General features: G+C 44.6%; 1 protein-coding gene across 5 annotated transcripts in view; it reads left to right on the top strand.

Moving 5' to 3' along the window:
* COL5A3 (collagen type V alpha 3 chain) overlaps window positions 1-25,338 on the top strand; it is a 108,236-nt gene that overhangs the window by 3,884 nt on the left and 79,014 nt on the right. For 4 of the 5 annotated variants that reach the window (XM_033136644.1, XM_033136651.1, XM_033136678.1 and 1 more), the window contains exons 2-4: window positions 21,166-21,333; window positions 21,884-22,097; window positions 24,075-24,237. In XM_033136644.1, the coding sequence (XP_032992535.1) occupies window positions 21,166-21,333; window positions 21,884-22,097; window positions 24,075-24,237 (545 nt within the window). Of the gene's footprint in view, window positions 1-21,165; window positions 21,334-21,883; window positions 22,098-24,074; window positions 24,238-25,338 lie in introns of those variants that run through there. The other variant, XM_033136661.1, reaches the window with a different exon arrangement.

Below are 25,338 nucleotides of genomic sequence, written 5' to 3'. Positions count from 1 at the left end.
GGCAGCCTTGCTGTGGAGAACATTCCAAAACTGGGGGGGGGGGTCACCACTTTTCCTGGTAGCACCCACCACACCTCAGGTGACATGGTAACCTGGAAAAGGGCTTTTGATAAAGATCTCAAAGTATGGACAGGCACCGGTGGAGTCTGGCCACTTTCACATACTGTGACCCCTTAAAGAGCTTTGAAAGTTAGGAGCAGCCCTTTAAACTGGGCTCAGAAATGGAGCAGAAGCCAGTGTAGCCGAAAAGGCACCACCACAATGTGCTTGTCATGCCCCTTCCCTGTAAGCAGCCTAGCATCTGTATTCTGAACTGTTGTAATATTCATCACGGGAGTAAATGTAAAACACTTTGAAAACATAGGCTTTGTACAAATGCCAAGTGTTATTCCTGACATGAAACAAGTAGCAGCAGCACCGTCTAGAAAACAGTTTTGCTGCAACCTGTGCTGATTTTGCACAGGGCTTGATATGACACCTGCAGGGATCAGCATGGGGATCGGCGCAATCTTGTAAACTGCAAGATACCTCCAGGTATACAAACACGGTAAGCAATGCAAAAGAAAAACAGGAGGAAACCTTGAGCAAGGCCGAGGGCAAGGTGATGGTCTTTACATAACAGCCTTCTGTGACTGGCAGTGCATGAAAGGTCTTGAACGAGCAAAGGTGGCTCGTGCGGCTCCGAAGCTTATTGTACCCTTGTGCCAAACTGCTGTGGCAAATACAAAAGAGTTCTTTTCACCCACACATGGATTGCAGGAACATGTTTCAGGCCACTTCTGTGTGGCCTGTTCTAGAGGGCTGGATGGGGACATTTCACCTGTGTTTCACCCTAGGATGCCTGGCACTGAGTGAGTCCCTGTTGGTACAGATCAGATCAGATCAGATTTGCATCAGCCCCTAGCCATAGAAATAAAATAAAATACAGTGTACTGAAGATACAGATAAAAGCTTAGCTATACAAAATACATTTTAGAAGTTTACATCAATAGTCAAGTAACAGATCTTATTCTAATTGCCCCTGCTAAAAAAGTTGCAGTTTTTGCTGTCACCTGGTTATCTTGATCTGCCTGAAGAGAAGACCCTGTTGATTCTGAACTTGCCTTCATTGGTGGTGAGTGGTGAAAACAAAGCTTGTCTGGTGAGCATAACAGCATGCTCAAAGAAGACAGAATGGTAGCGATCCACCAAATGATGATCTTTTACTGCTTTTAGGATGGGGCTGGTAAAATTCTAAGCATATCGATCACTTCATGTGGCACAAGTTTCTGCCCTGTACTCCATGTGGCACGAACACAGATGGCACGAGTTTCTACCCTGTCCATGCAAACTGCCAAGATACTAGCTTGTGGTGTCATAGAGAAATTGATGTTTACATAGAGGTGTACTGTAACTTAGAGTCCTTTGTGGCCTTGGCAATGAACTGTTTCAGTCCCCCCCCCCACGCTGATTCCCAGACTGTCTGCAGGCCGGAATTAGAAGGTGATTGGGCCACATCTGGCCCCCGGCCCTTAGTTTGGGGGCCCCTGGTTCAGAGCATGCACACATTGACTGGCATCCCCCGCCACTCAGGCAGTGATGTATATGACATCGGATGTCTGTCTGTGCAGTGAGTTTTAATCAAACACAGTCTCTCATTCATGTCACAGATGTCTGGAAATCCAGCAATGAGCCAGCAAATGTGTTTGATCACCCTCACGGCCATTGTTGATGCTTGGTGGTGTTAACATTATAATGTCAAACATTTGCTAGCAGAATGCAAGATACTCCTGGCCCCTCAAGCAAGTTCTGACATGGGTCTAGGACAACTATAGCAGGGGAAGAGAAGATTGATAGTATGAGATCTTGATGTTTTATTATGACTTGGCAGCTGGACCCAGAGCTGGACAAAACAGCTCTGTTCTCTTTAACCGGGGCTGAATGAGGGCGTCAACAGCAGAAAGGCCCAAGACATTTGAGCCCAAGAAACATCTATAGCTTCATTCCAAGCTTGCCAGAGACTTGTTTAGACATGATGGAGGAAAAAATGAGAGGCCTTTCAGGCAGATGAGCTCAGCGTCTGCACCTGAAATGCCACAGGGATTGAGGGATGGCTCTAGATGACAGTTGCCGGGAGATGCACTTTGTCTGCATGCATGTAGCAACAAGCTTGCGGCCATCAAATAGTGGTCAAGAGCAGAGATAGATAGTCATACGTGCCTGGTCTCTGTGCGATTTGGATGAATGTCTCTCTTTTTGTCAATCACCATTTGATTTCCACCAAACATGTAATCACTGAGGACTGATGCTGCTTATTCCACCTCCTCCTTATTTCCATTGTCTCAAACGCTATATATAGGAACATTTTGCAGAGCACTGGCAGTGCTGCCAGGACTTTCAATCAAAGAATGATAGAGCAGGAAGGGACCTTGAGATCATCTTGTTCAGGGTACACTGTGTGGTGCCCTCCAGATGTTGCTGGACTGCAACTCCCATCCATCCCAGCCTGCATGTCCAATAGCCAGGGCGATGTGAGTTGTAGTCCAGCAACATCTGGAAGGCCCACAGGCTCCCCTTCCCCATCTTGTCTCACCCAACCTCTTGCTCATTGTGCACATGTCACTCACAAACCACATGTTCAGGCAGGGGAGTGGGGGGGTTATCCTTGTTCTGCGGGCCAGCAGTGCAAGTATGTGAGGGTGGGAGAAAGGGAGGGCTATCACTATGTCTAAAAGCCTATCACACTTCAAAATAGTAGCCCCAATAACAGGGAGCACTTCTATGGCTAGGCATTTTGTTTCCCATTATCATTGCTCCTATCACCAAAGGCTGGGAGCAGCTGAAACCCTTCAGTCCAGTTTCCCCTCCATGTATGTGTTTGTTGCTGCCTCCCTACAACAACCAGTGTTCCCCTCGCTCCACACAGGTGACTTGCTCTCCAAATATAGTTCACATTCCCCACAACCTCTGTCACCACCCCAGTTGTTTTGGTGCAATAGCAAAATGCTACGTTTGATGGGGTAATGTCGCAATGTAGGGAAGTGATCAACTGGCCTTTCTGTTTTGTCTCAAAGGGTAGGATGAGCAACATGCTCCCCAGCCTAGGGTCTCCTTTCCAGACTGTAACCTCTTATCCTCTGCAAGTAGGTTATGTGCAGATTTCCTGAATGACTATTAGCTAAGACTTTGGGAGAAGGTGTACTTTGAACATGCATTTTGCTGCATAGTGGTAACTTCATGAGAATGATAAGGAAAGACTTGTTTGGTTCAATATCTTGCAGTTTGTGTGTTCCCAACCAACTGAATCAGAGTATAGATCACCCACAAATCCTGCTAGTCTCCCTTATTGTTTCCAGAGAAGTTTCAACAACTAAAAACCATAAAATTAAAATACTATTTAAAATAAAACAGTAACTAAATTCATAAAAAATGTTTAAGTTGCTCAAAAGCCCAGGCGATGTGTGTATAGCCTATGCCTTAAAAGGAGTTGTTCAAGGTCCCACTTGTTTTAAGGCACTGTTTGTTTTTCCGGACTGTTTTCTTTTCTGTGGTGACTAGTAGGAGTATCATGGATGCATTGACATATCTCTTGAGGGACAGAGAAAGTGGGTGTAGAGCACACTTCAGTTTTTCTAGAACCTGCCCACTTTTATTTAAAAAGCAAAGGAAAAAATAATGATGAGCTGGTGTTACTCAGACTCCCTGATCTGCACACACAAATTGGAACTGGAAAAATGATATTTGTTTCACTTCAGCACTCATGCCATAGTGACTCATGAGAATAAATCATCAGGAAGCCCTCTAATGATTATACGGTACATGGAAATTGATGTCGGATACAGCACCCTGAGAATGTTTGGTTTTGAGTTTCAAAAAGCATAGGTTTCTAGCTCTTGTGATTGCAAAGAAGAACATGAAAATAAATAGCCAGTGAAGAAGTGCAGGTGGAGGAAACCGGGAAAGGCTTTCAGTGAGAGAAAGTGGCGCATAATGGCTGAAAGACTGAGCTGTGAAAAAGGAAGACCCAGTTCAAATTTTGCCTCTGCCATGGACTTGTTTGGTTTTATAACATGGGAACAGTAATGCTGGCCTACCTTAAAAAAATAAAGTTATTTATACTTTTCAAATATATACATTTCACTGATTTTACAATCATTTTGACTTTTTAAAACTTGACTTCCTTCCCCCTCTTTCTGCGGTTCCTTAAATTTCTTTTAAATATCTTCTGCATATCCAAATTAACTTAACTTACTCGTTTATTTATCATATATACATTCTTATGTAGCTGCAGGTTATTACAATAATCCTGCCAGTGTTTTTATCTGTTTACAGTTTATCTGTAAATATTAAATAAACCATTTCCATTCTTTTATAAAAAGTTTGTTATCTTGATTTCTTATTCTTCCAGTAAGTTTCACCATTTCTGCATATTCCATAAGTTTTTGTATCCATTCTTCCTTTGCTGGGACTTCTTTTTTCCAATTTTGGCCAAAAATGCCCAGTACCTTAATGCTATGACCTACCCACTGGCAGAGGAAGAGGGGGCAGTGGGAGTGCACCACCCACGGCAGTGCGATCCCAGTGGGGTTCCATTGTGGCTGACCCCCCGCCCCCGCTGGGTGCCCTGCCCCCGCAGGCGACGTGCCCCGCCCCCAGGATGCACGCTACGCCCCTTTGGGTGGTGCACCCCGCCCCAGGACGTGCGCCAACCCTGCCCCCGCCTGCTCTCTGCCCCCATTGCCGGAGCATGAAGCTCCGCCAGTGGACCTACCTTACAGAGTTACAAAGACCTTACAAAGACCACATTTTGTGATTGTGAGGAACACTTTGAAAATGGTATATTGCTGTTAATGTTGTTATTTCTACAGGGAAGGGGAGAGATTCTTCAGTCAGTTGTTCAACATATATTTCACTTTTGCAGGATTGCCATACCAGCAGAGTATCTGGCTTAGATTTTAGCATCCAGAAAGGCCCAGCTTCTTCTATAAACACATGGGAGTTATTTCAGTTCTGGTGTTTGCTGATAACTTTGGTGAAATACCCCAAGCTATATCTGAGCTGAGTAGGGTTTTTGGTGGTCCCAGGGTGGGACCTAAATTTGCTCAAGCATCTCTTGGTTCTTCCTTGGTGGTTACTATTTTACTGGTCTTACATTTCACCTCTCCCCATTTTTCGTAACTCTCCACCCTACATTTGCCCCATTTATTTCCACAAATTCTACAGTTTTTCAAAAGCAGAGAAAGCCTAAATTGCTATCCCAAAGCATCTCTCTCTCTCTCTCTCTCTCTCTCTCTCTCTCTCTCTCTCTCTGTGTGTGTGTGTGTGTGTACACAAAGACACACACACATAGATTATACCTCTATAGACTGTATCCAATGCAGTCCTCACTGAAATTAATTTCAGAGTCCTCACTGAAATTAATGGGCCTAAAGTAGTCATGTTAATTAATTTTAGTGAGTTTACTCTGAGTAGGATTAGTAATGGCTACAATCTTATCTATCTATCTGGAAGCACGCTGCATAATTTATTCCAAATCACCCAACATGGGTCTTGTTGCAGAATTTCATTTTGTTTTTTATTTGAAAATCTTTGTTTTGATTCATTGTATACAAAGTTATGGTTGAGAACAAGGGCTGGGGCAAATACCTTGGACTCAAGAATGTACACAGCTGCTTGCATTCTGTTCTTTGGCCTCATTCCTGGACAGCTAATACTCAGAAGCATGCAGTTTCAACCACAACTTTCTCTGAAAGGGGGTCAACAGGACTTCAGGTCATATAACGTAGCCTGCACTTCCATGCCACACAGGATTGCAAGTACTGCTGTCTGCCAGATATGTCCCAGTATGGCAAGACTTAAGGTGACATTGGTGGCTGCAAATGCCAGTACTAAGTTCTGCCAAAACTAGGCCATCTCAGCTGCATGTAGGAAGCTATCTTCTGCCTTAGTCAAGCTGCTGACCCATCTTGTTCAAAATTGTCTAGACTGCCTAGTAGTGACTCTCCAGGGCTTTAGACAGGAGTCTTTCCCAGCCCCTTACCTGGTGGTGTTTGAACCTGGGACCTTCAGCATGCAAAGCAAGTTCCCCAGCCCCAGCCCCATAACTATGATTTCCCCACAATCATAATCATAGAGCTAAGAGAATGACATGCAGCCTGTGCTTCCAATACTAAACTGAAACCAGCACTAAGCTGAATGTCAAGAACTAAAACAAAATACAAAATAAAAAATTCCTTCCAGTAGCACCTTAGAGACCAAATAAGTTTGTTCTTGGTATGAGCTTTCGTGTGCATGCACACTTCTTCAGATACTGTCAAGAACTAAGACAGTGGTCTTGCTCCGTACCCCAGTATCTCTATGTATTTCTGGCACTGGCAGTTAGAAAGGCAACCAGGTGCATCAAACACCAGATATACGTTAATTGTTGCTAGCCACTCTTGGCAGTGGATTTCAATTGTCATATAAATATGTAGGACTGCATTAGGAGTAGCCTTCTTGGCAGTCACAGGGCCAAAGGATTACAGAGATGGATGAAAGGATAGAAATGCTATCTAGAAGATTATTAGCTAGCTGGTCTCACAGGGCGCTTCTAACCTCTATTGTGTGGGAGAGAGAAAGGCATGGGTAGACATGTGTTTATATGGAACAGTGCTTCTTAAACTGTTGTCCACTGCAATCAGATATTCAGCTTTTCTTGCGCTGGGCAGAGTGTTGCATTTTCTAGCCATATAAGCTGGAGAGGCTTCCAAACAAAAACCTCACTGCTTCATTTGCCTTTTCTAAGTGTAACTCAGTGCATCAATATGCTCATGTGGCTGGGATGTAGTGTGCCTATAGCTTTCCACTGCAGTGCCATGACTGAAAAGGCATGTTTCAAAAGGCAAGTTGTAAAATATCAAGAGGTATGTGTTTCCTTGTGGCTTTTGTCTCTTCTTCTCCCCTACTCATGCTTCCCCACTATTGAAATGTAGATTGTAAGCTCCTTGGGGATGGGGGCCTATCTGTTTTAGCTTCTGAAACCCTCAGTTGTCATGTATATTGGAAGTTCATGATGGATATAATTTGCTGCTGCTGCTGCTGTTATAAACTATCATCATCACCATGCAGTTTCTTTATTTTGAAAATGTCTGCGCTGCCCTTCAGTAAAAAACCCCAGGGCAACATATAATAAAAACCAGTAGAAAAACAGAGCATCACAGAAATGAAATAGCAGAAACAGCAAGAGAAACAAAATAAAATTTAGCAGAATGGACAAAGTCATAACCAAGACTAGCTTATACTACTTGCTGAAATGCATGTAATTCTGGGAAATGTTCAATGTTGTGGCATATCAAACATTCTGTTAGTGCAAGCATTTCTGCTTGTCAGATAAAATGATCCCCCTCTTGCTCTGGGGGTTCTTCTGTGCCCCACTGAGCCAATTTCATGGGGCATTGGGGCTCATGGGGGAAGGAGAGTGGGGGGGAAAGCCCCATTGCATAAGCAGAAGTCCTTGCACATGGCTTCCTGCCCATTCCATTCAATTTTTATTATTAATAATAACATGGTGGGGAAATACCTGTTCAGGTTCCTGATGATGGCACTTGCTGCTGCTTAGAACAGGTGGCAAGATGCACCTACTACTGCTGACTTGGACCTTGACTTTCCACTCATACCTTTGTACTCACCATGACAAGGTTCATTTTGTCTGCAGTGGTGGTTGATTCTCTAATCCAAATGTCACCAGCTTTCCCCTTCATATACTCCCAGTACAGTTTATTATCATTGCTTTATACTGGAGTGTTATATCTGTTTAGACAGTATGGATAAGTTGATGTTTTTTTTGTATTTGGCTTCTGAGGAAACTGGAATATTTTCTAGCTCTGGAATGAGGTGAATGATTCTGTGTTTGGTGAGACTCTGTGTTGTGTTTTGCACATCTCTCTGCATTGGGGTGCCTGTTTGTGCAGTTGTTCCAGGCAGCCACTGCAGACAAACTGGCTTCTTGCTGGTTTTCAGTCAGTTTTCCACCTGCTTCTAATATTAGGACAGTTCCCATGGGCTGCATCACATATTGTTCAGCACCATGGACAGGTCACCAGGGAGGTCACCTGTGCACAGGGAAGGAGATTCAATAACATGCAGCAGCAGTAGGTGGTGCTTACAGGTTTGACATCATTAGCTTGGGGGTTGCCCTGGAATTTATCTTCTTTTTACTGCTGGGAATGGAAAATCCAGATTTTGGCAGGTTGTGTAGATGAGCCAATGGGGACATACGCCCAGCTGTGAACATCTGGCAGGCAAGGGCTCTGGCTGGAGCCCCATGGCCCATGTATCCGGTGGAGGAAGACTTGGCTGGCCTGTTTCCTTTTCCATATTTTTTCCTCCAGCAGAGCTGTTGCTGCCTGAGCTGGTAACTTGTCAGTGTATCTAGCAGCTCCTGAAGTTGAGCCAGGGACACTCATCACCTGGGGGCAGAGATGGTCCCTAGGCCTCTTTCATTTAATCAGTGCTGAAAAGCTTCTGTGTGCTGAAAATTAGCACCATTTTATGTCTGTTGCATGCCCCTCCACCAATATGTTTATGTATTCACTCCTTTCCTGTTGCTGGATCCTTCACCACTCTAGGAAAGCTTGGATAATGGAAACATCCTCATTGGCATTCCTCTACCTGAGGGGTCTGCAGTAGCACAATTTCTGTGGTCACCGGAATCTATAGCTCCTGACTTCTACAGGGACCATCACCAGGCAATCCTGCTCCTTTACTAAGTAATGGAAGTAGCCAGACACACAGGGGAGCTTTCCCCTCTCTTCTTTCCTGTGGCTCCCTCTGAGGCTTATAAGCCACCAGGAGGGTCTGGAACATTATAGCATCTCCCCAGCTCTGCCCTTCCTTACCTGGCTGAACAGCTTTCTTGTGAGCAAACAGCTGATCTAACAGCTTCTCCCTCACCTATATCCCAAGTGATTTTATCATCAGCACATTATAGGATCTAGCTATAGGGAAGGGCTAACTACTAGTGAATTGGACCCATGTCTCTGCATACTCTGCTCTGTAGCTTCAGTTGGATCTTGGGTACAAGAGGTGATGGGGGTGGAAATAGTGGTGCTGAAATTCCTAGGATAATGAGGAGAAGAGAGTTGGGGCTACATGCAGCTTAGCAGAGGAAAACCCATTTCCACTGGTCAGCCAGCCATATTGTAATGTCCACGGAGAAGCCAGCTACTCTGAGTGGGAGAAAGTTTAGAAAATACTGTTCCACTGGCCTGCTTCGGCCTATTGTATTGCATGCATATTTATTTTATTAGCAACCTTAAGATCTTCTGTTGAAAAAAGAGAGAGAGATAGGAGTTAATGAATAAATCAAGTGTGATGGTTGTTCAAAGAGCAGAGCTAAGAGACAAACAAGCTGTTACAGATATCTTGTGCAGGCAGAGTTGTGGGGAGGGGCGGCTTTTCCCCACCTAAAAACTAATCTTTCTTCAGCATGGCATTTTCTCCTGTGGTCAGTACTGACTTATTTGCATGCTTAGCACACACCCCTTCTTCACAGTTAGTCTACTGGGAATCTACATTTATCATCCATCACTTTCATTCCAGCCTAGTTCGTGCTGAGCCACTTCAGCCTGCAGGTGAGGGAGGAATCTCATTGATTATCTGGTCTTCCATACTAGCAAAAATTCCTTGCAGAAGAGCAAGAACCCCAAACCATTGGTGAGAAGAAGAGTAAGCAATAACTTTTCTCTCCCTTGTTCCCTGCTTCTGTATGGCGGAGAAATATATTAGTCTCCTCCCATATCTGCACTGTGAAGCAGCCCAGCCCAGATGACACAGGTTTATTATCTCCCTGAGAGCTAGGCCTCAGACTTGGAGCCTGGTGGGGTTTTCTGCCTGCGTTCCTCTCTTTAGTACCAGCACATTATGTTCCTTGGGATCAGATCCTGACTACATGAACGGGGCCTGGGAGCAGCTCAGTTTGGGGCAGAGCAGGTCAGGGCTGGAGCCTACAAGTAGCCAGAGACCACCCACAGTGCATTTTTTCCAAGCCACTTGCGGTTCATCATTTCCTCCTCAGCTCCCAGGCTGCAGCTCTGTGAATAAACCTCCTCCTCCCCACCCTAGCTTTCCTAATATCCTTCAGTCCATCCTGACCCTAGCCCCGGTCCCTTCTCCACATTTTTGATGCACACCAGGGCAAATTGCAGATGAAGAGGGAGATCCCTTATTTGGCCTCCCAACATCTTTTTTAAAAGGTAAAAACGCAGCCATGTGGAGAGGGAATTTAATCCTGCCCCCGCCCTTGCCAATTTTCTGGTTGAAATTCCCCTTCCTGAATTGCTGTTAGCCCCAGGAGCGGAAGGCAATGGGCACAGTATACTTGTGTTCCTACTGGGACAAGAAGTAAGTTGGGGAGACAATTTTGATCAGGGAAATGGCACTGGAGGCAGGGGCGGAGCAAGGTGGGGGCGTTGGGGGTGGTACGCCCCAGGTTCCATCCTGGAGGGGGACACACTCAGTGGCCCACCTGCGACTCCCACGCTGAGCCCCGCCACCCAGTAAAAAACCCTCGCTCAGTGGCTCGTAAGGTTGCCGTGGGAGCAGCAGCGCCAGCACGGACGGACTACGCATGTACAGGATGCCGCACATGCGCAGTCCGTCTGTGCTGGCGCTGCTGCTCCCACGGCAACCTTACGAGCCGCCAGGTGAGCGGAAACTTGTAAGGCTGCCGCGTGCGAAAAGCAGCATGGACGAGGCAGCCTTATGCACGTTTTCACATGCGGCAGCTTTACATAAGGCTCGTAAGGTTGCCGTGGGAGCAGCAGCCTGGACGTACTGACGTCACGACACATGCGCGCTGTGGAGCGACACCCCGCCCCCAAGGGGTGCCTCCCCATTTACCGCTCTGGGCAGCCAAGTGGCTCCGTTCGCCACTGACTGGAGGAAGGGTTAAACCACCTTTCCTCAGTGTGATGGCCCAAATCCAGTTTTTGCATTCTCCTGTGCCTTCTTTTCAGCTTAAAAAGATGTCTGGAGATCCAGTCATAGATCTCCCATGTCACATGTACTTTTGCATTCAAATCCAATTCAGAGCTTTTTGCTGCCTGATGTTGTCCAAAAACATTGTGGGGGAATGATAAAGACATAGAATAAGCAATGCTGAGTCCACTTAGCCCTATGGTTTCCAAACTCCCTACCCACTGGGAAACGTTTCCTCGATTTGCCAGCCAAGGACTCTTTGCACATGCCTTTGCAGGATATTTGGGTGGAGGTAGTTGAAGACTAAGTGGCTAGTGGCCCCATGGAAGCATACTCTGTGCTTCCCTGTGACTGGATTTCAGGAGAAGGTTGGACCTCTTTTAAAGATCATCTTGCTGTGGGACCCCCAATCAGCTTCCGTGGAGCACCTGTGTTTGCTGGAACTCCATTTGGAAAGTGCAGGTGCCATTCAAAGTTATGCTACCTGTAAGCAATGTCGGCGTCTGTTAGCTAGAAGCTAACAGCATGAAACTCAGCATCTGGTAGTCAGAGGAGTAGCATAGACATGGAGGCTCAGGTTTGGGCTATTTATTTGGGCTATAGCAGTGAGATCTGCAACAAAATGTTTTATTGAACTTATTTCAGATTTTAAAAATATATTTTATTACAGGTTTTGTTTATTTAAAAATTGGAGCCTTTTTTAGTTCAATATTTCAGATGTTCTCAGCAGAGACAGTCAATGACATTTGCAGCCAACTCAGAATGGAGCCTGGCTGGTATCTGTGGTTTTGATTTCCCACCAATCATCCTAGGATATTCCTGATCTAAATGGCAGGTTGCTCTGAACCACAATGTCATTTCTCTTGTGGCCTCAGACACATAGTCGGGTTGGGTAATATTTGTCTCGCGCACTTCTGTGAGCCCTTCTCACCATCTCTGGGTGTGTACTTGCATGAGAAACTGTGTCATGTGAGTCAGGAGCTAATAGATCTTAACCATGGCAACTTCTCCAATCTGAGAACTTTTGAAAAATGTGCTTTCCAGATTGCAGATGTTCTTGCAGCCAAGATCCATGAACTCTTGGCTTATATTGCATGCTTGCTCACATGAACACGCACTCCTGAGCTGCTGAACTAGCCCTCAGTTTTTTCTCCCCTTTGGCTTCTGATGTGAGATTTTGTACAATTCTTGTTTATTAGATGGAAACAAAAAATCCTGTTCACATATCTTTGTGTTTGGAACACTGGCGCACAGAATGTATCCATCTCAGCTTACTTTAACATGAACAAAGGCAAAACCGCATTAGGGATTAATTCGGAAGGCATGTGTGAAACTTTATGGGCAGAATTCCATTTTCAACCCCCCTCTGCTGGCTCTAAGAAACGGATTTCCGTGGGAAATCTATCTGCCTGTTCAAATTTTAGTTAGCCGTGTAAGCACTCTGTCATTCTTTCAGTATTATCAATTGCTTGTTTCTGTTGAACCACCCTCATTGCTTTTGTGCACGTGTGCATCACACACAGTTGCACTGAATCATGGGTTTTGTAGTCTCAAGGCTGGGCTGGGGCAGCCTCTCATTAACGGGCAGATCCTATACCTGCCATTGTATGTGATGAGGCTGCAGCTAGAACACTTTCTGCTCCAGGAGTGGAAAATATGGGTGGGATTGAACTCACGAGCTCTGTCAGCAGAAGCCTATGCAAAGACTTATGTTAGTGCAACATGACTTCCTCCTCTCCGTGCCCTGCGCCCTCCCAAATTGGCTCTGCGGGGGTTCAGGGTAACCCCTGGAACAGCACACATGGAAGAGCAGGGCAGATTGTTCCATCAGGCAAGCAGAATTCCTTGCACTGATGGAGCAATAGGTTTAGTGTGATGTGGAAGTCCTCTCTGAGACCCCCCCCCCCCAAATAAAAATTGCTAGGTAGACTGGCCCCACTCTTTAAAATAACCAGGTAGTCTGGGCCTGCCTCGAATTCCATCCCTGTTTTGCCCCTGTTCCTCTGCTGGCTTACCTTCCTCCACTGCCGACTGTGGGACAAACTTAAAAGTCCTGTTGGTCACAAGAGATGGGGGAAAGAATGAGCTTCATTCATGGAAGGAGTCAGGAGATGTAACAGCTGCAGCTGCCAGTTAATGCATGGTGGTTGTTAAAGGATGGAAGAGAAGAGCAGCAAATCAATTACTCTGGAGTAGATGCCTGTACAAAGTTATTGGTTTTGTGCAGAAATCCATTCCTTACTTTTTTCCACCTGTGTGAGGGCATTGCAGAGTTCTTTCTTGTTCTGCATGCTAGCTATAAAGCTGTTCTTCTTTCTATGGTGGGCAGCCGATCCCTAGGAAAGGAGTGTGTTATATTGCAGGAGCAGAGAAAGGTCTTCATCTTCCCCCAGTTTCCTCCTTGCCCTCCTCCCAGCACAACTACAGAACTACATGTGCATTAAGCTGCTGTTGAAGTACTTGTGCTGGCCGGATGTGGTCTTAGTTCCACTCTGGCCAATCAGCTCCCACTGGGCTCTGGCTAAGCCTGCATCCAAAACAGGCAGTAGCCTGTGTTGTGTAATGGGCTCAGTTGTACAACTTCAGACTATTGGTGAGGAAATCACATTTTTTAAAATGTTTCCTATGTTGTTTTGTGTGGCTTAAAAAAAAAAGAACATCCCTGTAAGTAGAAAATTTGCTCAGCAGCAGTCTAGGCTACCTTTCTCTGTGTAAGGAGTTTAAAAAGAAACAGGGAGGGGCATTGAAAATAGTAGATGACCCTTGGGGTCCCTTCCAACTCTGCAATTCTAACTCATGTGAAATCTGTTTCATATAAAACAGAACTGTACATGCAGGTCACATTCTGTTGCGTGTGTCAATTTGTTTTATAGAATTTCACTCTATAGGTGGGATTCTATTTGGATTTTGGAGCTCTAACTGCAACGTAGGCATGCTGTGTGAGGATTCCCAAACTCCTTCATTCTCCTGTCTTGGTGCTCCCTGAAAGTAGCCTTTGTTGGCAGTGGGTTGCTGGTGACATTTAGAGAGGGACAAGAGATTGTTTGCAGATGCTTAGCTCCCAAGGTCACATTTTCCATCACTGAATTTCTGTGTGCAAATGGGATGGCAGGAAAACAAGCCTCCCCCGCACCTCCCCAGCATGCCCAGTTGCCATCCCAGCATGTGGCTGCTGATGTGGGAAGGTAACGTGGAAATCCCATTGAATGCTTTGCTTGGACAGGGAATGGGAACGGGGGTGGGGAGAGAGCAGCAGAGTGGAGACAATAAGTCCATTGGGAGCATTGTCAGCCGGAAGCGGGATCTTAGAAGTAGGTCAAAGGAGCATGGGAGATGGGACAGAGTTGTGGCTTCTCTAGGGTCGGAGATTCCATGTTCCCATCCCAATGCAGGAGGCAAAAAGAATTTGGTGGAAAAGGACTGAATGGACAGACCATGGTGTACTAGAATTCCACACACAATTCCCGGCAAAGGTTTGAAAATTTGTTCAGGGAGAGAGGGAGAGAAACCTCGCCCATCCCAACCATTGTGGAAAATATTCTCAGAAGTGGGGGTGGTGCATGCGAAACCTCCAGTTCTCTTGCTACAAGGTCCCTTTAAAAAGACAAACATTAAAAATGAGATTCTTTAAGTGAAACAGACCTTCTTGTCAGTATGCGAAGCACACAATAGTCCCAGACTTAATTCTGAAGGGGGGGGGGATGGTAGGACCCTCCTTGACAAACTGCCCCAGACAGCTTTTTATAACCACACTGAGCGATTGAGGGGAGGTGTTTAATTTCCATAACCAATTTATTAGCTTTTAAGGAGCCACAAGGCTCTTTGTGGTGTTCAGTTCCAGAGCCATGGGAGGTGCCCGAGCTCAAGTCTGCCAGCTAGGATATGGTTCTCTGCCAGACCAGCCCTTGTGCCCTTTCCTGATGGATGGAGGCTGTGCATAGATTGTCAGTGCGCCCTGCATACGCTCAAATGCATTCCTTCCTTTAATGTAGCTTAGCTTTTTCCTGGCTGCTTTGCACAGGAGGGGAAGAGAATGGACATGACCCCTCTTTGCCTCCCCCTCTTCCTCTTAAAAATGGCTCTGTAACCCTGGTAGAGAGCCTTGCTCTCTCTCGTCCCTGGACCAATGTACACACATAGGCTAGCCTAGGAGTAGGCGTGTGTGAAACGCATGCAGAATTTGCTTCTGTCATAAATGCCCAGGCCTCCTCACAGGGCACCTTCCTGCTTTCACAGACTTGGACTGACCTGATGCACTTGTGCTCTGCTTTCCTTTGGTTGTGTGGGCAATATAACACTCATCCTTCTCTATACAGGCCCCCAGAGGAAGGAGGGTAGTGGTTAAGAGCATGAACTATGAGCTTTCAAACCCTTTCCTTCCATACCCTCCAACATTTCTCCAATGAAAATAGGGATGTCCCATTTCACGGTTATAATTTTACTATTTATACCCCACATATCTTACTGGGTTGCGCCAGCTGCTCTGGGTGGCTTCCAACACATATAAAAACATAATAAATCATTAAAGATTTTAAAAACTTCCCTATACAGGGCTGCCTTCAGATGGCTTGGGGGGTCGGATAACTCCATAGCCTCCAACATTTCTCCTAGGAAAATAGGGACATCCTAAGGAAAAGTGGAACATTCCAGGATAAAATCAGAAACTGATGGCTTCTCTAAATCAGGGGTCATGTCCCTGGAAAATAAGGACACTTGGAGGGTTGGCACTTCCAATTTCATATCAGCTATATAGTCACAGTGTGGCCTTAGAAGCTGCTTCAGGCCGTGCCAGCTCTATCTGTCTAGCTCCATACTGTCTACACGGACCAGTGGTGGCTGCACATTCACCTCTCCCTCTCCCTGACATTGTATTTGAATGATTTCCTTTTCTGTGTTTTTAGCTGTTCTCATTTGATCTGTAAGATGCCTTGAGGTCATGTCAGGGAAAAAGGCAGGGTGTAAACAACAACAACAACAACAACAACAACAACAACAACAACAACAACAACAACTTAATTGCAACACTAGCCGGCCTTACTAGGATGTTGAAATATATATAATTAAATATGGACACAGCTCTGAGGGATGCAATTCTAACGCAAGAAAAAGATAGGCCCCACAGATGATCCATGGCACCCAACACATTACTCTGAACTGTGGCGTCCTGTGTCCCATCCTTTAGTATAAAGCATCCAGGCCGAGGGAAGCCATAGAAACACACACACAGGCATTCTGGGCATTGCTTTAGTCCTTTAAATATGTCTTTAAATATATCTTTTGATTCAAATGAAAAATAAATAAACTGAAAGTTAATTTTCTAGATATTTTTGTTATTTCCCTTTACACACCCTCCAACATTTCTCCGATGAAAATAGGGACATCCCATTTCATGATTATAATTTTACTATTTATACCCCACACATCTTACTGGGTTGCCCCAGTCGCTCTGGGCGATATATAAAAAAAATATAATAAATCATTAAAGATTTTTAAAACTTCCCTATACAGGGCTGCCTTCAGATGGCTCAGGGGTTGGGTAACTCCACACCCTTCAACATTTCTCCAAGGAAAATAGGGGTGTCCTAAGGAAAATTGGAGCATTCTGGGATCAAATCAGAAACCGGGACGACTTCTCTAAATCAGTGACGTCCCTAGAAAATAGGGACACTTGGAGGGTCTGCCTTCAATCTAACACAGGGGAAAAGATTAAATACCGTGACAGCAATAACTTGGTGGGGTTGATGTTAAAGCGGGTGCCTTAATTAGCATACTTATTGGTACATGATTTGTTAGTTCTTTAACTCTTTGCTTAAGCCAAAACAAAATAAAATAAAAAATTCCTTCCAGTAGCACCTTAGAGACCAACTAAGTTTGTTCTTGGTATGAACTTTCGTGTGCATGCACACTTCTTCAGATACACTGAAACGGAAGTCACCAGAACCTTAAGCCTTAAACTACAGGTAGGCTTCTTTTTAAAAGCTAAAAAACTCTCCAGTAGAGGCCACAGTGGTGAAGAAAAAAAATATGTTGGAAAATTGGCCTACCTATAAAACACTTTTAAAAGAAGAAGAGAACCAATTGAAACTTAAGAGTTTTGAGGAATTAAGAGATGTCATTACAGATTGGTTCCAATATTACCAAAGATTTGAAAGATTCAAAATAGATAAACAAAAAGGGTTTGCCAAGGAAACCTCGAGATTTGAATCCGATGTAATAAATTCAAAAAGTAAAACTCTCTCTAAAGCTTATCGCCGCCTCCTTGACTGTGAAGTTGAGGAGGAAGAAATTACATCAGCTATGATAAAGTGGTCTCAAGACTTTGGGTATGCTATAACAATGTCCCAATGGGGAAATCTGTGGAAGAAAAATGGGAAATTTACCATGTGCTATGCTATAAAGGAAAACTTGTTAAAAATGCAACACCGGTGGTATTTAACTCCATGGAAATTACCCAAAATGTATAAAGGAGCCAAAAGCAATTGTTGGAGATGCGGAGACCAAACAGGCTCACTGTACCATATATGGTGGCAATGTAGCAAAATAAAGAGGTTTTGGGAGGAAATCCACTTTGAACTAGAAAAAATGTTAAGAATATCATTTACTAGGAAACCAGAGGCATATCTGTTGGGCATCACTGATTCAGATATTCCTAAAAAAAATGCAGAGATCTTTATTTGTATGCAACAGTGGCAGCGAGAGTCCTTCTACAAGGTGGAAGAGTGACATAATTCCTTCTAGACAAGAGTGGATTCAAAAATTGACTGAATATGCTGAATTAGACAATCTATCAGGGGGGGGGGAAACAAAACCCCCGAGAACTGAATTTGTATCAAAATGGGAGGCCTTCAGAACATATCTTAAACAAAATTATACCATGTTAAGATCTGTAGCAGCTTTTGAGTGATCCCAGCAGTTTTTAGCAATTGCTTATATAAACATAAATATTTATAAACTGTGAAAATATTAACACAAAATATAGTATTTTGGTATGGCAGTAAAGATTTGTAAAAAGAATTAAGGAATAAATGTGAAGTCGGGTGTAAAAGATAATGAGATTTTTATTTTTATTGTAACATGAAATTGCAACCACAAATTTATGTCATACATAAATAACAGATTGTGTAAGGTTCCCCCCCTTCCCCTCTTAAGTTGTACCCTTTTTCAGTATTGGTTTTTTTTTGTATTATTTTTCTTAGTTATGTAACAAGCAAGGAAAAAGAAAATTATAAAAAAGAAAAGAAAGAAAAAGAGGACCACTTTGTAGAATTTTATCCAAATACTGTATTTTTCCATGTATAAGACGACCCCCCCCCAAAAAAAATGTTAAGTTTGAAATTGGGGGTTGTCTTATACATGGAATGTTGCAATTAGATATATAAATAAATACATGCCGCCATCCATATTCTCCCCCCCCCCAGCCTCCCCTCACAATTGGCCTCATGACAAACCCTGCAGCCCCCACTCCGGACATTGTCCTGTCCACCTGGTTCCCTCAGCCACCCCCTGGCTATCCAGACCCCCCATTCCCCAAGCACACTCACTCAGACCTGCTGGCGCTCATGGAGTAAATACGGCACATACCGTAAATACTGAGACAAAAGTGCAACACACAGGCGGGAGAGCTGGAGCTGCAGCTACAGTGGAGTTACACTGAGCTGACAGGAGCAGCTTGCCTCACTGTTTGATGTTTAAATATACGGTACTAAATATACCGGTGTTTTGAATATTTAATAAAATATCAAACTTGTTCTGTTTGGTGTTTAAAATATTTATGTCTTGATTTTGGGCTCAAAAAATAGGGGTCATCTTATACATGGGGGTGTCTTCTACACAGAAAAATATCCTGGCTGCCAGCCTCCAAGCAATGCCCCAGGGTGATACGAGGTCTGGGAAATTGGGGTGAATGCAAAATGCTGCCATTTGCAGAAGCTCTGCTACTGCCACTGCTGTTGCAAATAACAGACAATGGACACGCGAGCCTTCAATGTCCCTGTGCCACCAAAACTACCGTTGCTGGGCTGACATGGTCTGCCATATACACATTTTCTAAGGCTTAGGTCTACATTTCTTAGTTTTCTTTCATCCCACACCCACAGTGGGGCAAGCTGGTTTTTATTGGCCAGGAGGGCACTCTGGTCAACAGGGTGTTGTGTTATCCCTTCAACCACTGCCAATGCTGAGGATGCCTACATGTTGGGAAGGTAGCCAGTGATGGCAAGAATGGCTTGACAGAACCTGTATCCCAAGGACATGGTGAGATTGGCTTCCACTGGATCAGGCCAGAGCCCAGGCTGCCATGAGTCATCCATATGTTGTCACTGGTCTGGAAAGCTCCATGTGTTCCTAAGGGGAAAAGTTGTGCTGTATGGTCTGTTTGACTGATGAATTCCAACTTCTACTAGTTTGTGATGAAGCAGAAGGGACAGGAATAAATGTAAATGTGCTGCTTAAGTTTTAACCCAGGCCAGTCCTGTTTTCTTTCAAACATCTTCCAGCCTCGCTATGGAACCCATTCTCAAGAACGGTGGTTGTGAAGTAGTTTCCCTTGCCTTTTTCATTTTGTAGATGCAGAATGACAAAAAGGTGCAGAATTCCCCCGACTGCCCTTCCCTACCCATACAGTGTACATTAACGGGTACAGTGGGATTTCTATCATGATTATGGATGGTGAGCATAGAACAGAAGTGGTAATGATCGTTCCAGATTAAGTTATCCATATTAAAAGTATGACATTCTGTTTAGGCTCCTCAGTTTATTGGAATTTGAAGGCATGTTGCCACACGGCATATTTTAGGAATAAGATGCATTTCCCCCCATTCACCCAGCCCCCGCAAGTCACATGTGCCATGAGCTGAGCGCATGCAAGCCAACAGCCCATCTGCACAGCAGACGGAGAGGGTGGAAGAGCTGGCATGGCAATGGGATGGTGCTCTGAGCCATGCTGCTCTGCTAGACTTGGCACGGCTTTGTTGTTGTTGGGGAATGATGATCTCTAATGTGCAATGTGGCCGTTATGGAATAAGGCCATCTTGAGGCAAAGGCCAATCTAGTTCACCATCCATTTCTTCTCAATGACCCATCAGGTGTTTATGGGAAGCTGAGATGCAGGACTCCCAGTGTCTTCAGAGGCATACTGCTTTTGACAGTGGAGGTAGAACATACTCACTGTGATGGTGATGATGATGATGATGATGATGATGATGATGATGATGATGATATTAATTTATATCCCGCCTCTTCCCCAGTCTGAAACATAAGGAAGCTTACACAGATAAAATAGAACAAGCTAAAAAGACAGAAAAGACCATCATAAAAATGTAATTAAATGCTAATAGAATTAAAATACTATAAAAGGAGTCATTAAAATCACAGACAATAACAATAATAAAAAACACACACATCACAGCACCAGCCCTTTCCTCAAAGATAGTCAGTTCCCAAAGGCCTGTTGGAATAGAAAGGTCTTTACCCACTGGCGGAAGGACAGCAAAGAGGGAACCAGTGTAACTTCTCTAGGAAGGAAATTCCAAAATCTGGGAGGGAGCAGCCACCGAGAAGATCCTCTCCTGCCACTGATCTTCCATGATTTTGTCCAATTCTTTTTTAAAGCCATTCAGCTTGGTGGCCATCATGACCTTGGATGGAACTTCAAGAGGTACCTAAGATGCTGGTGCTGCTTTGGGACAAATACTGTCTGGCTGTGTGTTTGCTTCTGTATCTCTAAATGCCTATGTGTAATAGTAAAGAAATGCAAATTATTAGGAAGACAATATGTGTTTTTTACAAAGTTAGTATGGGTGCTCCCCATACAGAGGACTCTTGAGGTGGAGGGGAGGAATCTCCTGTTTTTCCATCACCAAATCAAAAGCCCAAAGTGTTTCAGGTGCACTCAGAAGTTTTTGGAGTTTAGCTCCCTTTAGCCCCAGACAGCATGGCCAGTGGTCAAGGATGATGGGAGAAGTATGAAATGTAAGAGAGGCATGAAAAGGGTTTCAGTTCCCATGGTGTCCAAACACTTCTTTTTTTGATCCCACATCTACCTCTAGCTAAGCAGGTGCTGTTGTTTTCAACAAACGCATCATCTTTATGGTGTGTGCCAATGCTTTCTTGTCTCAGAGAAGAAAAGTGACCTGTCTGGGCACGGAAATGGGGACTGCCCTTACCCCCCCCCCCCCAGTATGACTTTGTATTGTGGGCAATGGGCAACTGTGTCCTGTTCTTCCCTTCCAGATGGCATTGTGGATGTGCTCCAGGCGTTTGGTGTGCGAGAGGGCAAAAACAGGGTCTCTATCGCTGCTGGTATCTGCACCCAGAGAAATGGCTCTGATGAAAGTGACCTTGCCTTCCGCCTAGAGAACCAGACATATTTCAGCGCCCCAACCAAGCAGCTCTTTCCTGGTAATAGTAAAGCATGAAAACTCATTGGATTGTGTATTGCATCAAAGCTGATGGGCAGACTCTGAGCCTTTTTTGTAATATTTTTAAATTAAATTTTCAAAAGTTTAACATATATTTCAGCACATGAATTTGTATTTTTCCAACTTCCCATCCCATTTTCTCCCCATCTGCTGCACAACACCTTCTATTTCTTATACCAGGGGCATCCAACTCCCAATAGACTGTGATCTACTCACAGTATAAGAAAATTGGCAGTGATCTACCCATTGTCGTAAAAAGACTGGCAGTCAACTACCCAATGTTGTGGAGCTTTTTTAGGAAGCCAAAGTTGGGTTTGTTGTTGGGTTGTTGTTTTTTTTTTTGCTTTTTTGTAAGGAGATCACTGAGGGGCCACAGGTCAACCAGGATCTACCAGGACCCCCCCACGATCTGCCAGTAGATCACGATCTACCTGTTGGACATGCCTGTCTTATACCATCACTTCAATACTGTTTTCTCTAATTCCTTCCCAGTTCTCACTGTTGTGATGCATTGCCTTCCTCCCTTGCAGATGGCTCCTTCCCAGTGGACTTCTCAATACTGGCTACTCTGCGAGCTGTCAAAGGAAGCCAGTCGTTCTTGCTCTCTGTATATGATGAGCGGGGAGTACAGCAACTTGGAGTAGAGATCGGACGGTCTCCGGTCTTCCTCTATGAAGACCAGCTTGGCCACCCAGTGCCTGAGGACTATCCTCACTTTCGCCGAGTCAACTTGGCTGATGGCAAGTGAGTTGGGAATTGGTGGGGTGGGAAGAAGCCACTGAAAGTGGTTATCTGATTAGGGCACACATGCACACAACTGAAAGACCAGTTTAGGTCTACAGTGTCATATATTTCCAAGATGCTGATGGTTGTACAATGAAAGTCTCATGGGGAAGGGCCACAGCTCAGTGGGTAGAGCATCTGCCTTGCACAAAGAAAGCTCTCGGTTCAACCCCCAAGCATCTCCAGGGCTAGGAGTGTCCCCTGTTTGAAACATGGAGAGCCACTGCCAGTCCGTGTAGACAATACTGAGCTAGATGGATCAGTGGTCTGGCTCAGTAAAGGCAGCTTCGTATGCTTCTATCATATTCCCTTGTGCACACATTCCCATTGGCCTCTCGGGTCAAACAGCTTTTGCCACATCAAAACCTTTTTAAAATCCTTGAACAGAGATAAGAAGAATGAGTGGACACACCCCACCTCTGTGGACACACCCCAGGCACACACATACACAGATTTTTCCTAAGGTGGTATCCCAGCACTAATATACCACTTTCTAAGGATGGGGAACCTGTGGTCCTCTAAGCTGTTGCTGGTCTTCAGCTTCCACAAACACACACAAAACGTAACCGGCTGTACATAAATAATACTCTTCAATATATTTCTCACAGTATCAAAAGTTTCTCTCAGACATAATCAGCACGTAGAGAACGACAAAGTGTAAAGATCAAGAAAGTAAATAGAAGTCCCAATAAACCAGTTTGTTTATAAAGTCCCAAATATGAGCTAGTTTTTAATCCACATATGACTCCGTTTATTCATAAGGTCCAAGGAATCCAAATGGGAGTTTGCATAGTTCCACGACAAGGATTTCCAGAATAATGGCCTTGTTTCACCCTCCTGGTCTTCGTCAGTGGTACATGCTTCATATGATGTATATCAAGATTATGGATCTCATGACATACAACCACTATGCTGGTCTTCAGCTTCCATCAGCTGGAGTCAGTATGGCTGATGGTCACGGCTGGTGAGAGTTGTCATCCAGCAACATCTGGAGGGTCACAGGTTCCCCACGTCCACTTGAACTCTTTGCTTTGATAATTCCTTGTTAAATGCCATTGAATTGTGGTGAGACATTTCTGCTCATCTCCATCCCATGATTCTTGTATCCCATATCTGTTCCTGTGGTCTTCTCCAATTACACCATTCCTTTTGGTATGTGTGAAGTAGTTCATAAAGTATTGGGTTTGGTCATGCCAGACATTTGTTCACATTATTCCAGGGCCATTAATTTTACCGGATGGTCTTAGCCAGTTCTTTATCACATACTCTGTCAACCCAGCCTACCTCTTGGGAATGTTGTGAGGATAAATGAGGTGTGAACTTTTAAATGATATGGAAGTGATTATCAGTGGAGATCTTCAGTCCAAGATTTAGCTGAGTACTTCAAATCCATATATCAAAGGGGTGGTGTACAGTATTAGATAGATTTTGGACTGTGAAGAGCTGGGTTCAAATCCCCACTTGAACATTAAAAAGAAAAACTCGCTGTGTGGTCATGGGCAAGTCACTATCTCTCATCCTTATAGGATGAGTCTACCTTATAGGATAAAACGGATAACCGCACATGTGCTTTCCTGAGTTCCTTGGGAAGAGGGTGGGATACAAATAAAGTGAATTTTAAGATGTGGGAAACAGCATTATTAATGTGAAAATTCAGTGATGCCACTTTTCTCCTCCTGGGTCATATTCCCACAGCTTCTTTTATGCCAACAGCAAAAAGCACTGTTTCCAGTCTCATTCTCTTGGCCTCTCTGGGTCTGTTTCACATCCTCTAGAACTATACATGGTGATGTCAGCCCCACACCTCCCAGTCAAGTGAAAGTCAGTCTACTCTACTGTCAGATGAGAGTATGATCTAGGTCCCTAGTGCCCTGTTTCCAGGCCCCTTATTTATCCCACTTAATACTCACCTTGTTGACCTGTACCATCCCTTGGCAGGTGGCATCGCATTGCTCTGAGTGTGGAAGGGGGGAATGTATCTTTGAGTATTGACTGTGAAGACCCAGCAACGCTTCCCCTAAAGCGAGGCATGCAGCCCATTGTCAGTGTTGATGGCGCCACCTTGCTTGCGGCTCGCCGGCCGGATGAAGATATTTTTGAGGTAGGAAAGATCATTCAGAAGTCTCAAATGCTTTCTTTGATCATTTCATGCACCTCTAACTGCCGCCAAAGAGTGTACCAGTCAGTTAGATAGTCTATATTTGCCTACAGATGTCTTCACAAACGAAACTCTAGTTGGGATGCATGACCCATCTGGCCTTACGTATGTGCCAGCTTTGTTTCCTATGGGAATTACTGAATCCAGAACTCTCTGCACCCAATTCCAGTCATGCCATCTTCTTCCGTGGGTCTGGCAGGAATCTGGGAGGCTGGGTGGACTTTGGGCTTGGAAAATCACAGGGCCAGATATTTTATAGTGCCACAAATCTTACAGAATCCAGATGCCATTTTCTGCCCCAACAGCCACCTTGGCACCCTCTGAAATGTAAATTGATGTTGGAGCACAGCCCCCCCTCCCCCGTTTACACCCTTCACTCTCTGAAGCTTGCTGCCTGTATGGTTGAGGGAGTTCAGCAGAGCCTGCCTTTGTATGCCTGTACTGGCTTCCAGATTTATGTTAGGATCTTTCTTATGGAGCTTCATTTTATTGCAGGCAGGGACTGCAGACACAGAACTGAGTGGGTTGTCCTTTTATGGCCCTGGAGTCACAATGAGAAAGTTACATCATCATACCATGGTCCTGTTGTGACTGTGGCAGTGAAACTTCTGGTATGGATTGCCTGAGTTCATGAGATGACACAGAATATTGTCTGCAAACATTTCAGCTACTCAGGAATGTTTGCTGTCAGGATCAAATGAAGAAAGGGGACAGTTGTCAGTTTGGCTGGGATTAAAACCTCACATAGGCCTTACGGCTGGAAAGAGGTCCCAAGAGGTAGTGAAGCTAAAGGACAGGGAGTGTCTGAAGAAGTGTGCAATGCACACGAAAGCTCATACCAAGATCAAACTTAGTTGGTCTCTAAGGTGCTACTGGAAGAAATTTTTATATTTTTTATTTTGTTTTGGCTATGGCAGACCAACACGACTACCTACTTGTAACTGGAACCCAGAGATAATGTAAGTGATGGAAGGGTGCACAATAGGCAGCAAAAATGGCTTGTCTGGTAGGGCAGAGCTGCAGCAAAAGGCTCTGGGCAGTAGT

The sequence above is a fragment of the Lacerta agilis genome, chromosome 2 (assembly GCF_009819535.1).
Source record: "Lacerta agilis isolate rLacAgi1 chromosome 2, rLacAgi1.pri, whole genome shotgun sequence".
Taxonomy (NCBI): Eukaryota; Metazoa; Chordata; class Lepidosauria; order Squamata; family Lacertidae; genus Lacerta; species Lacerta agilis.
The sequence above is the reverse complement of the archived record's forward strand: the minus strand, read 5'-3'. Positions and strand labels throughout refer to the sequence as shown.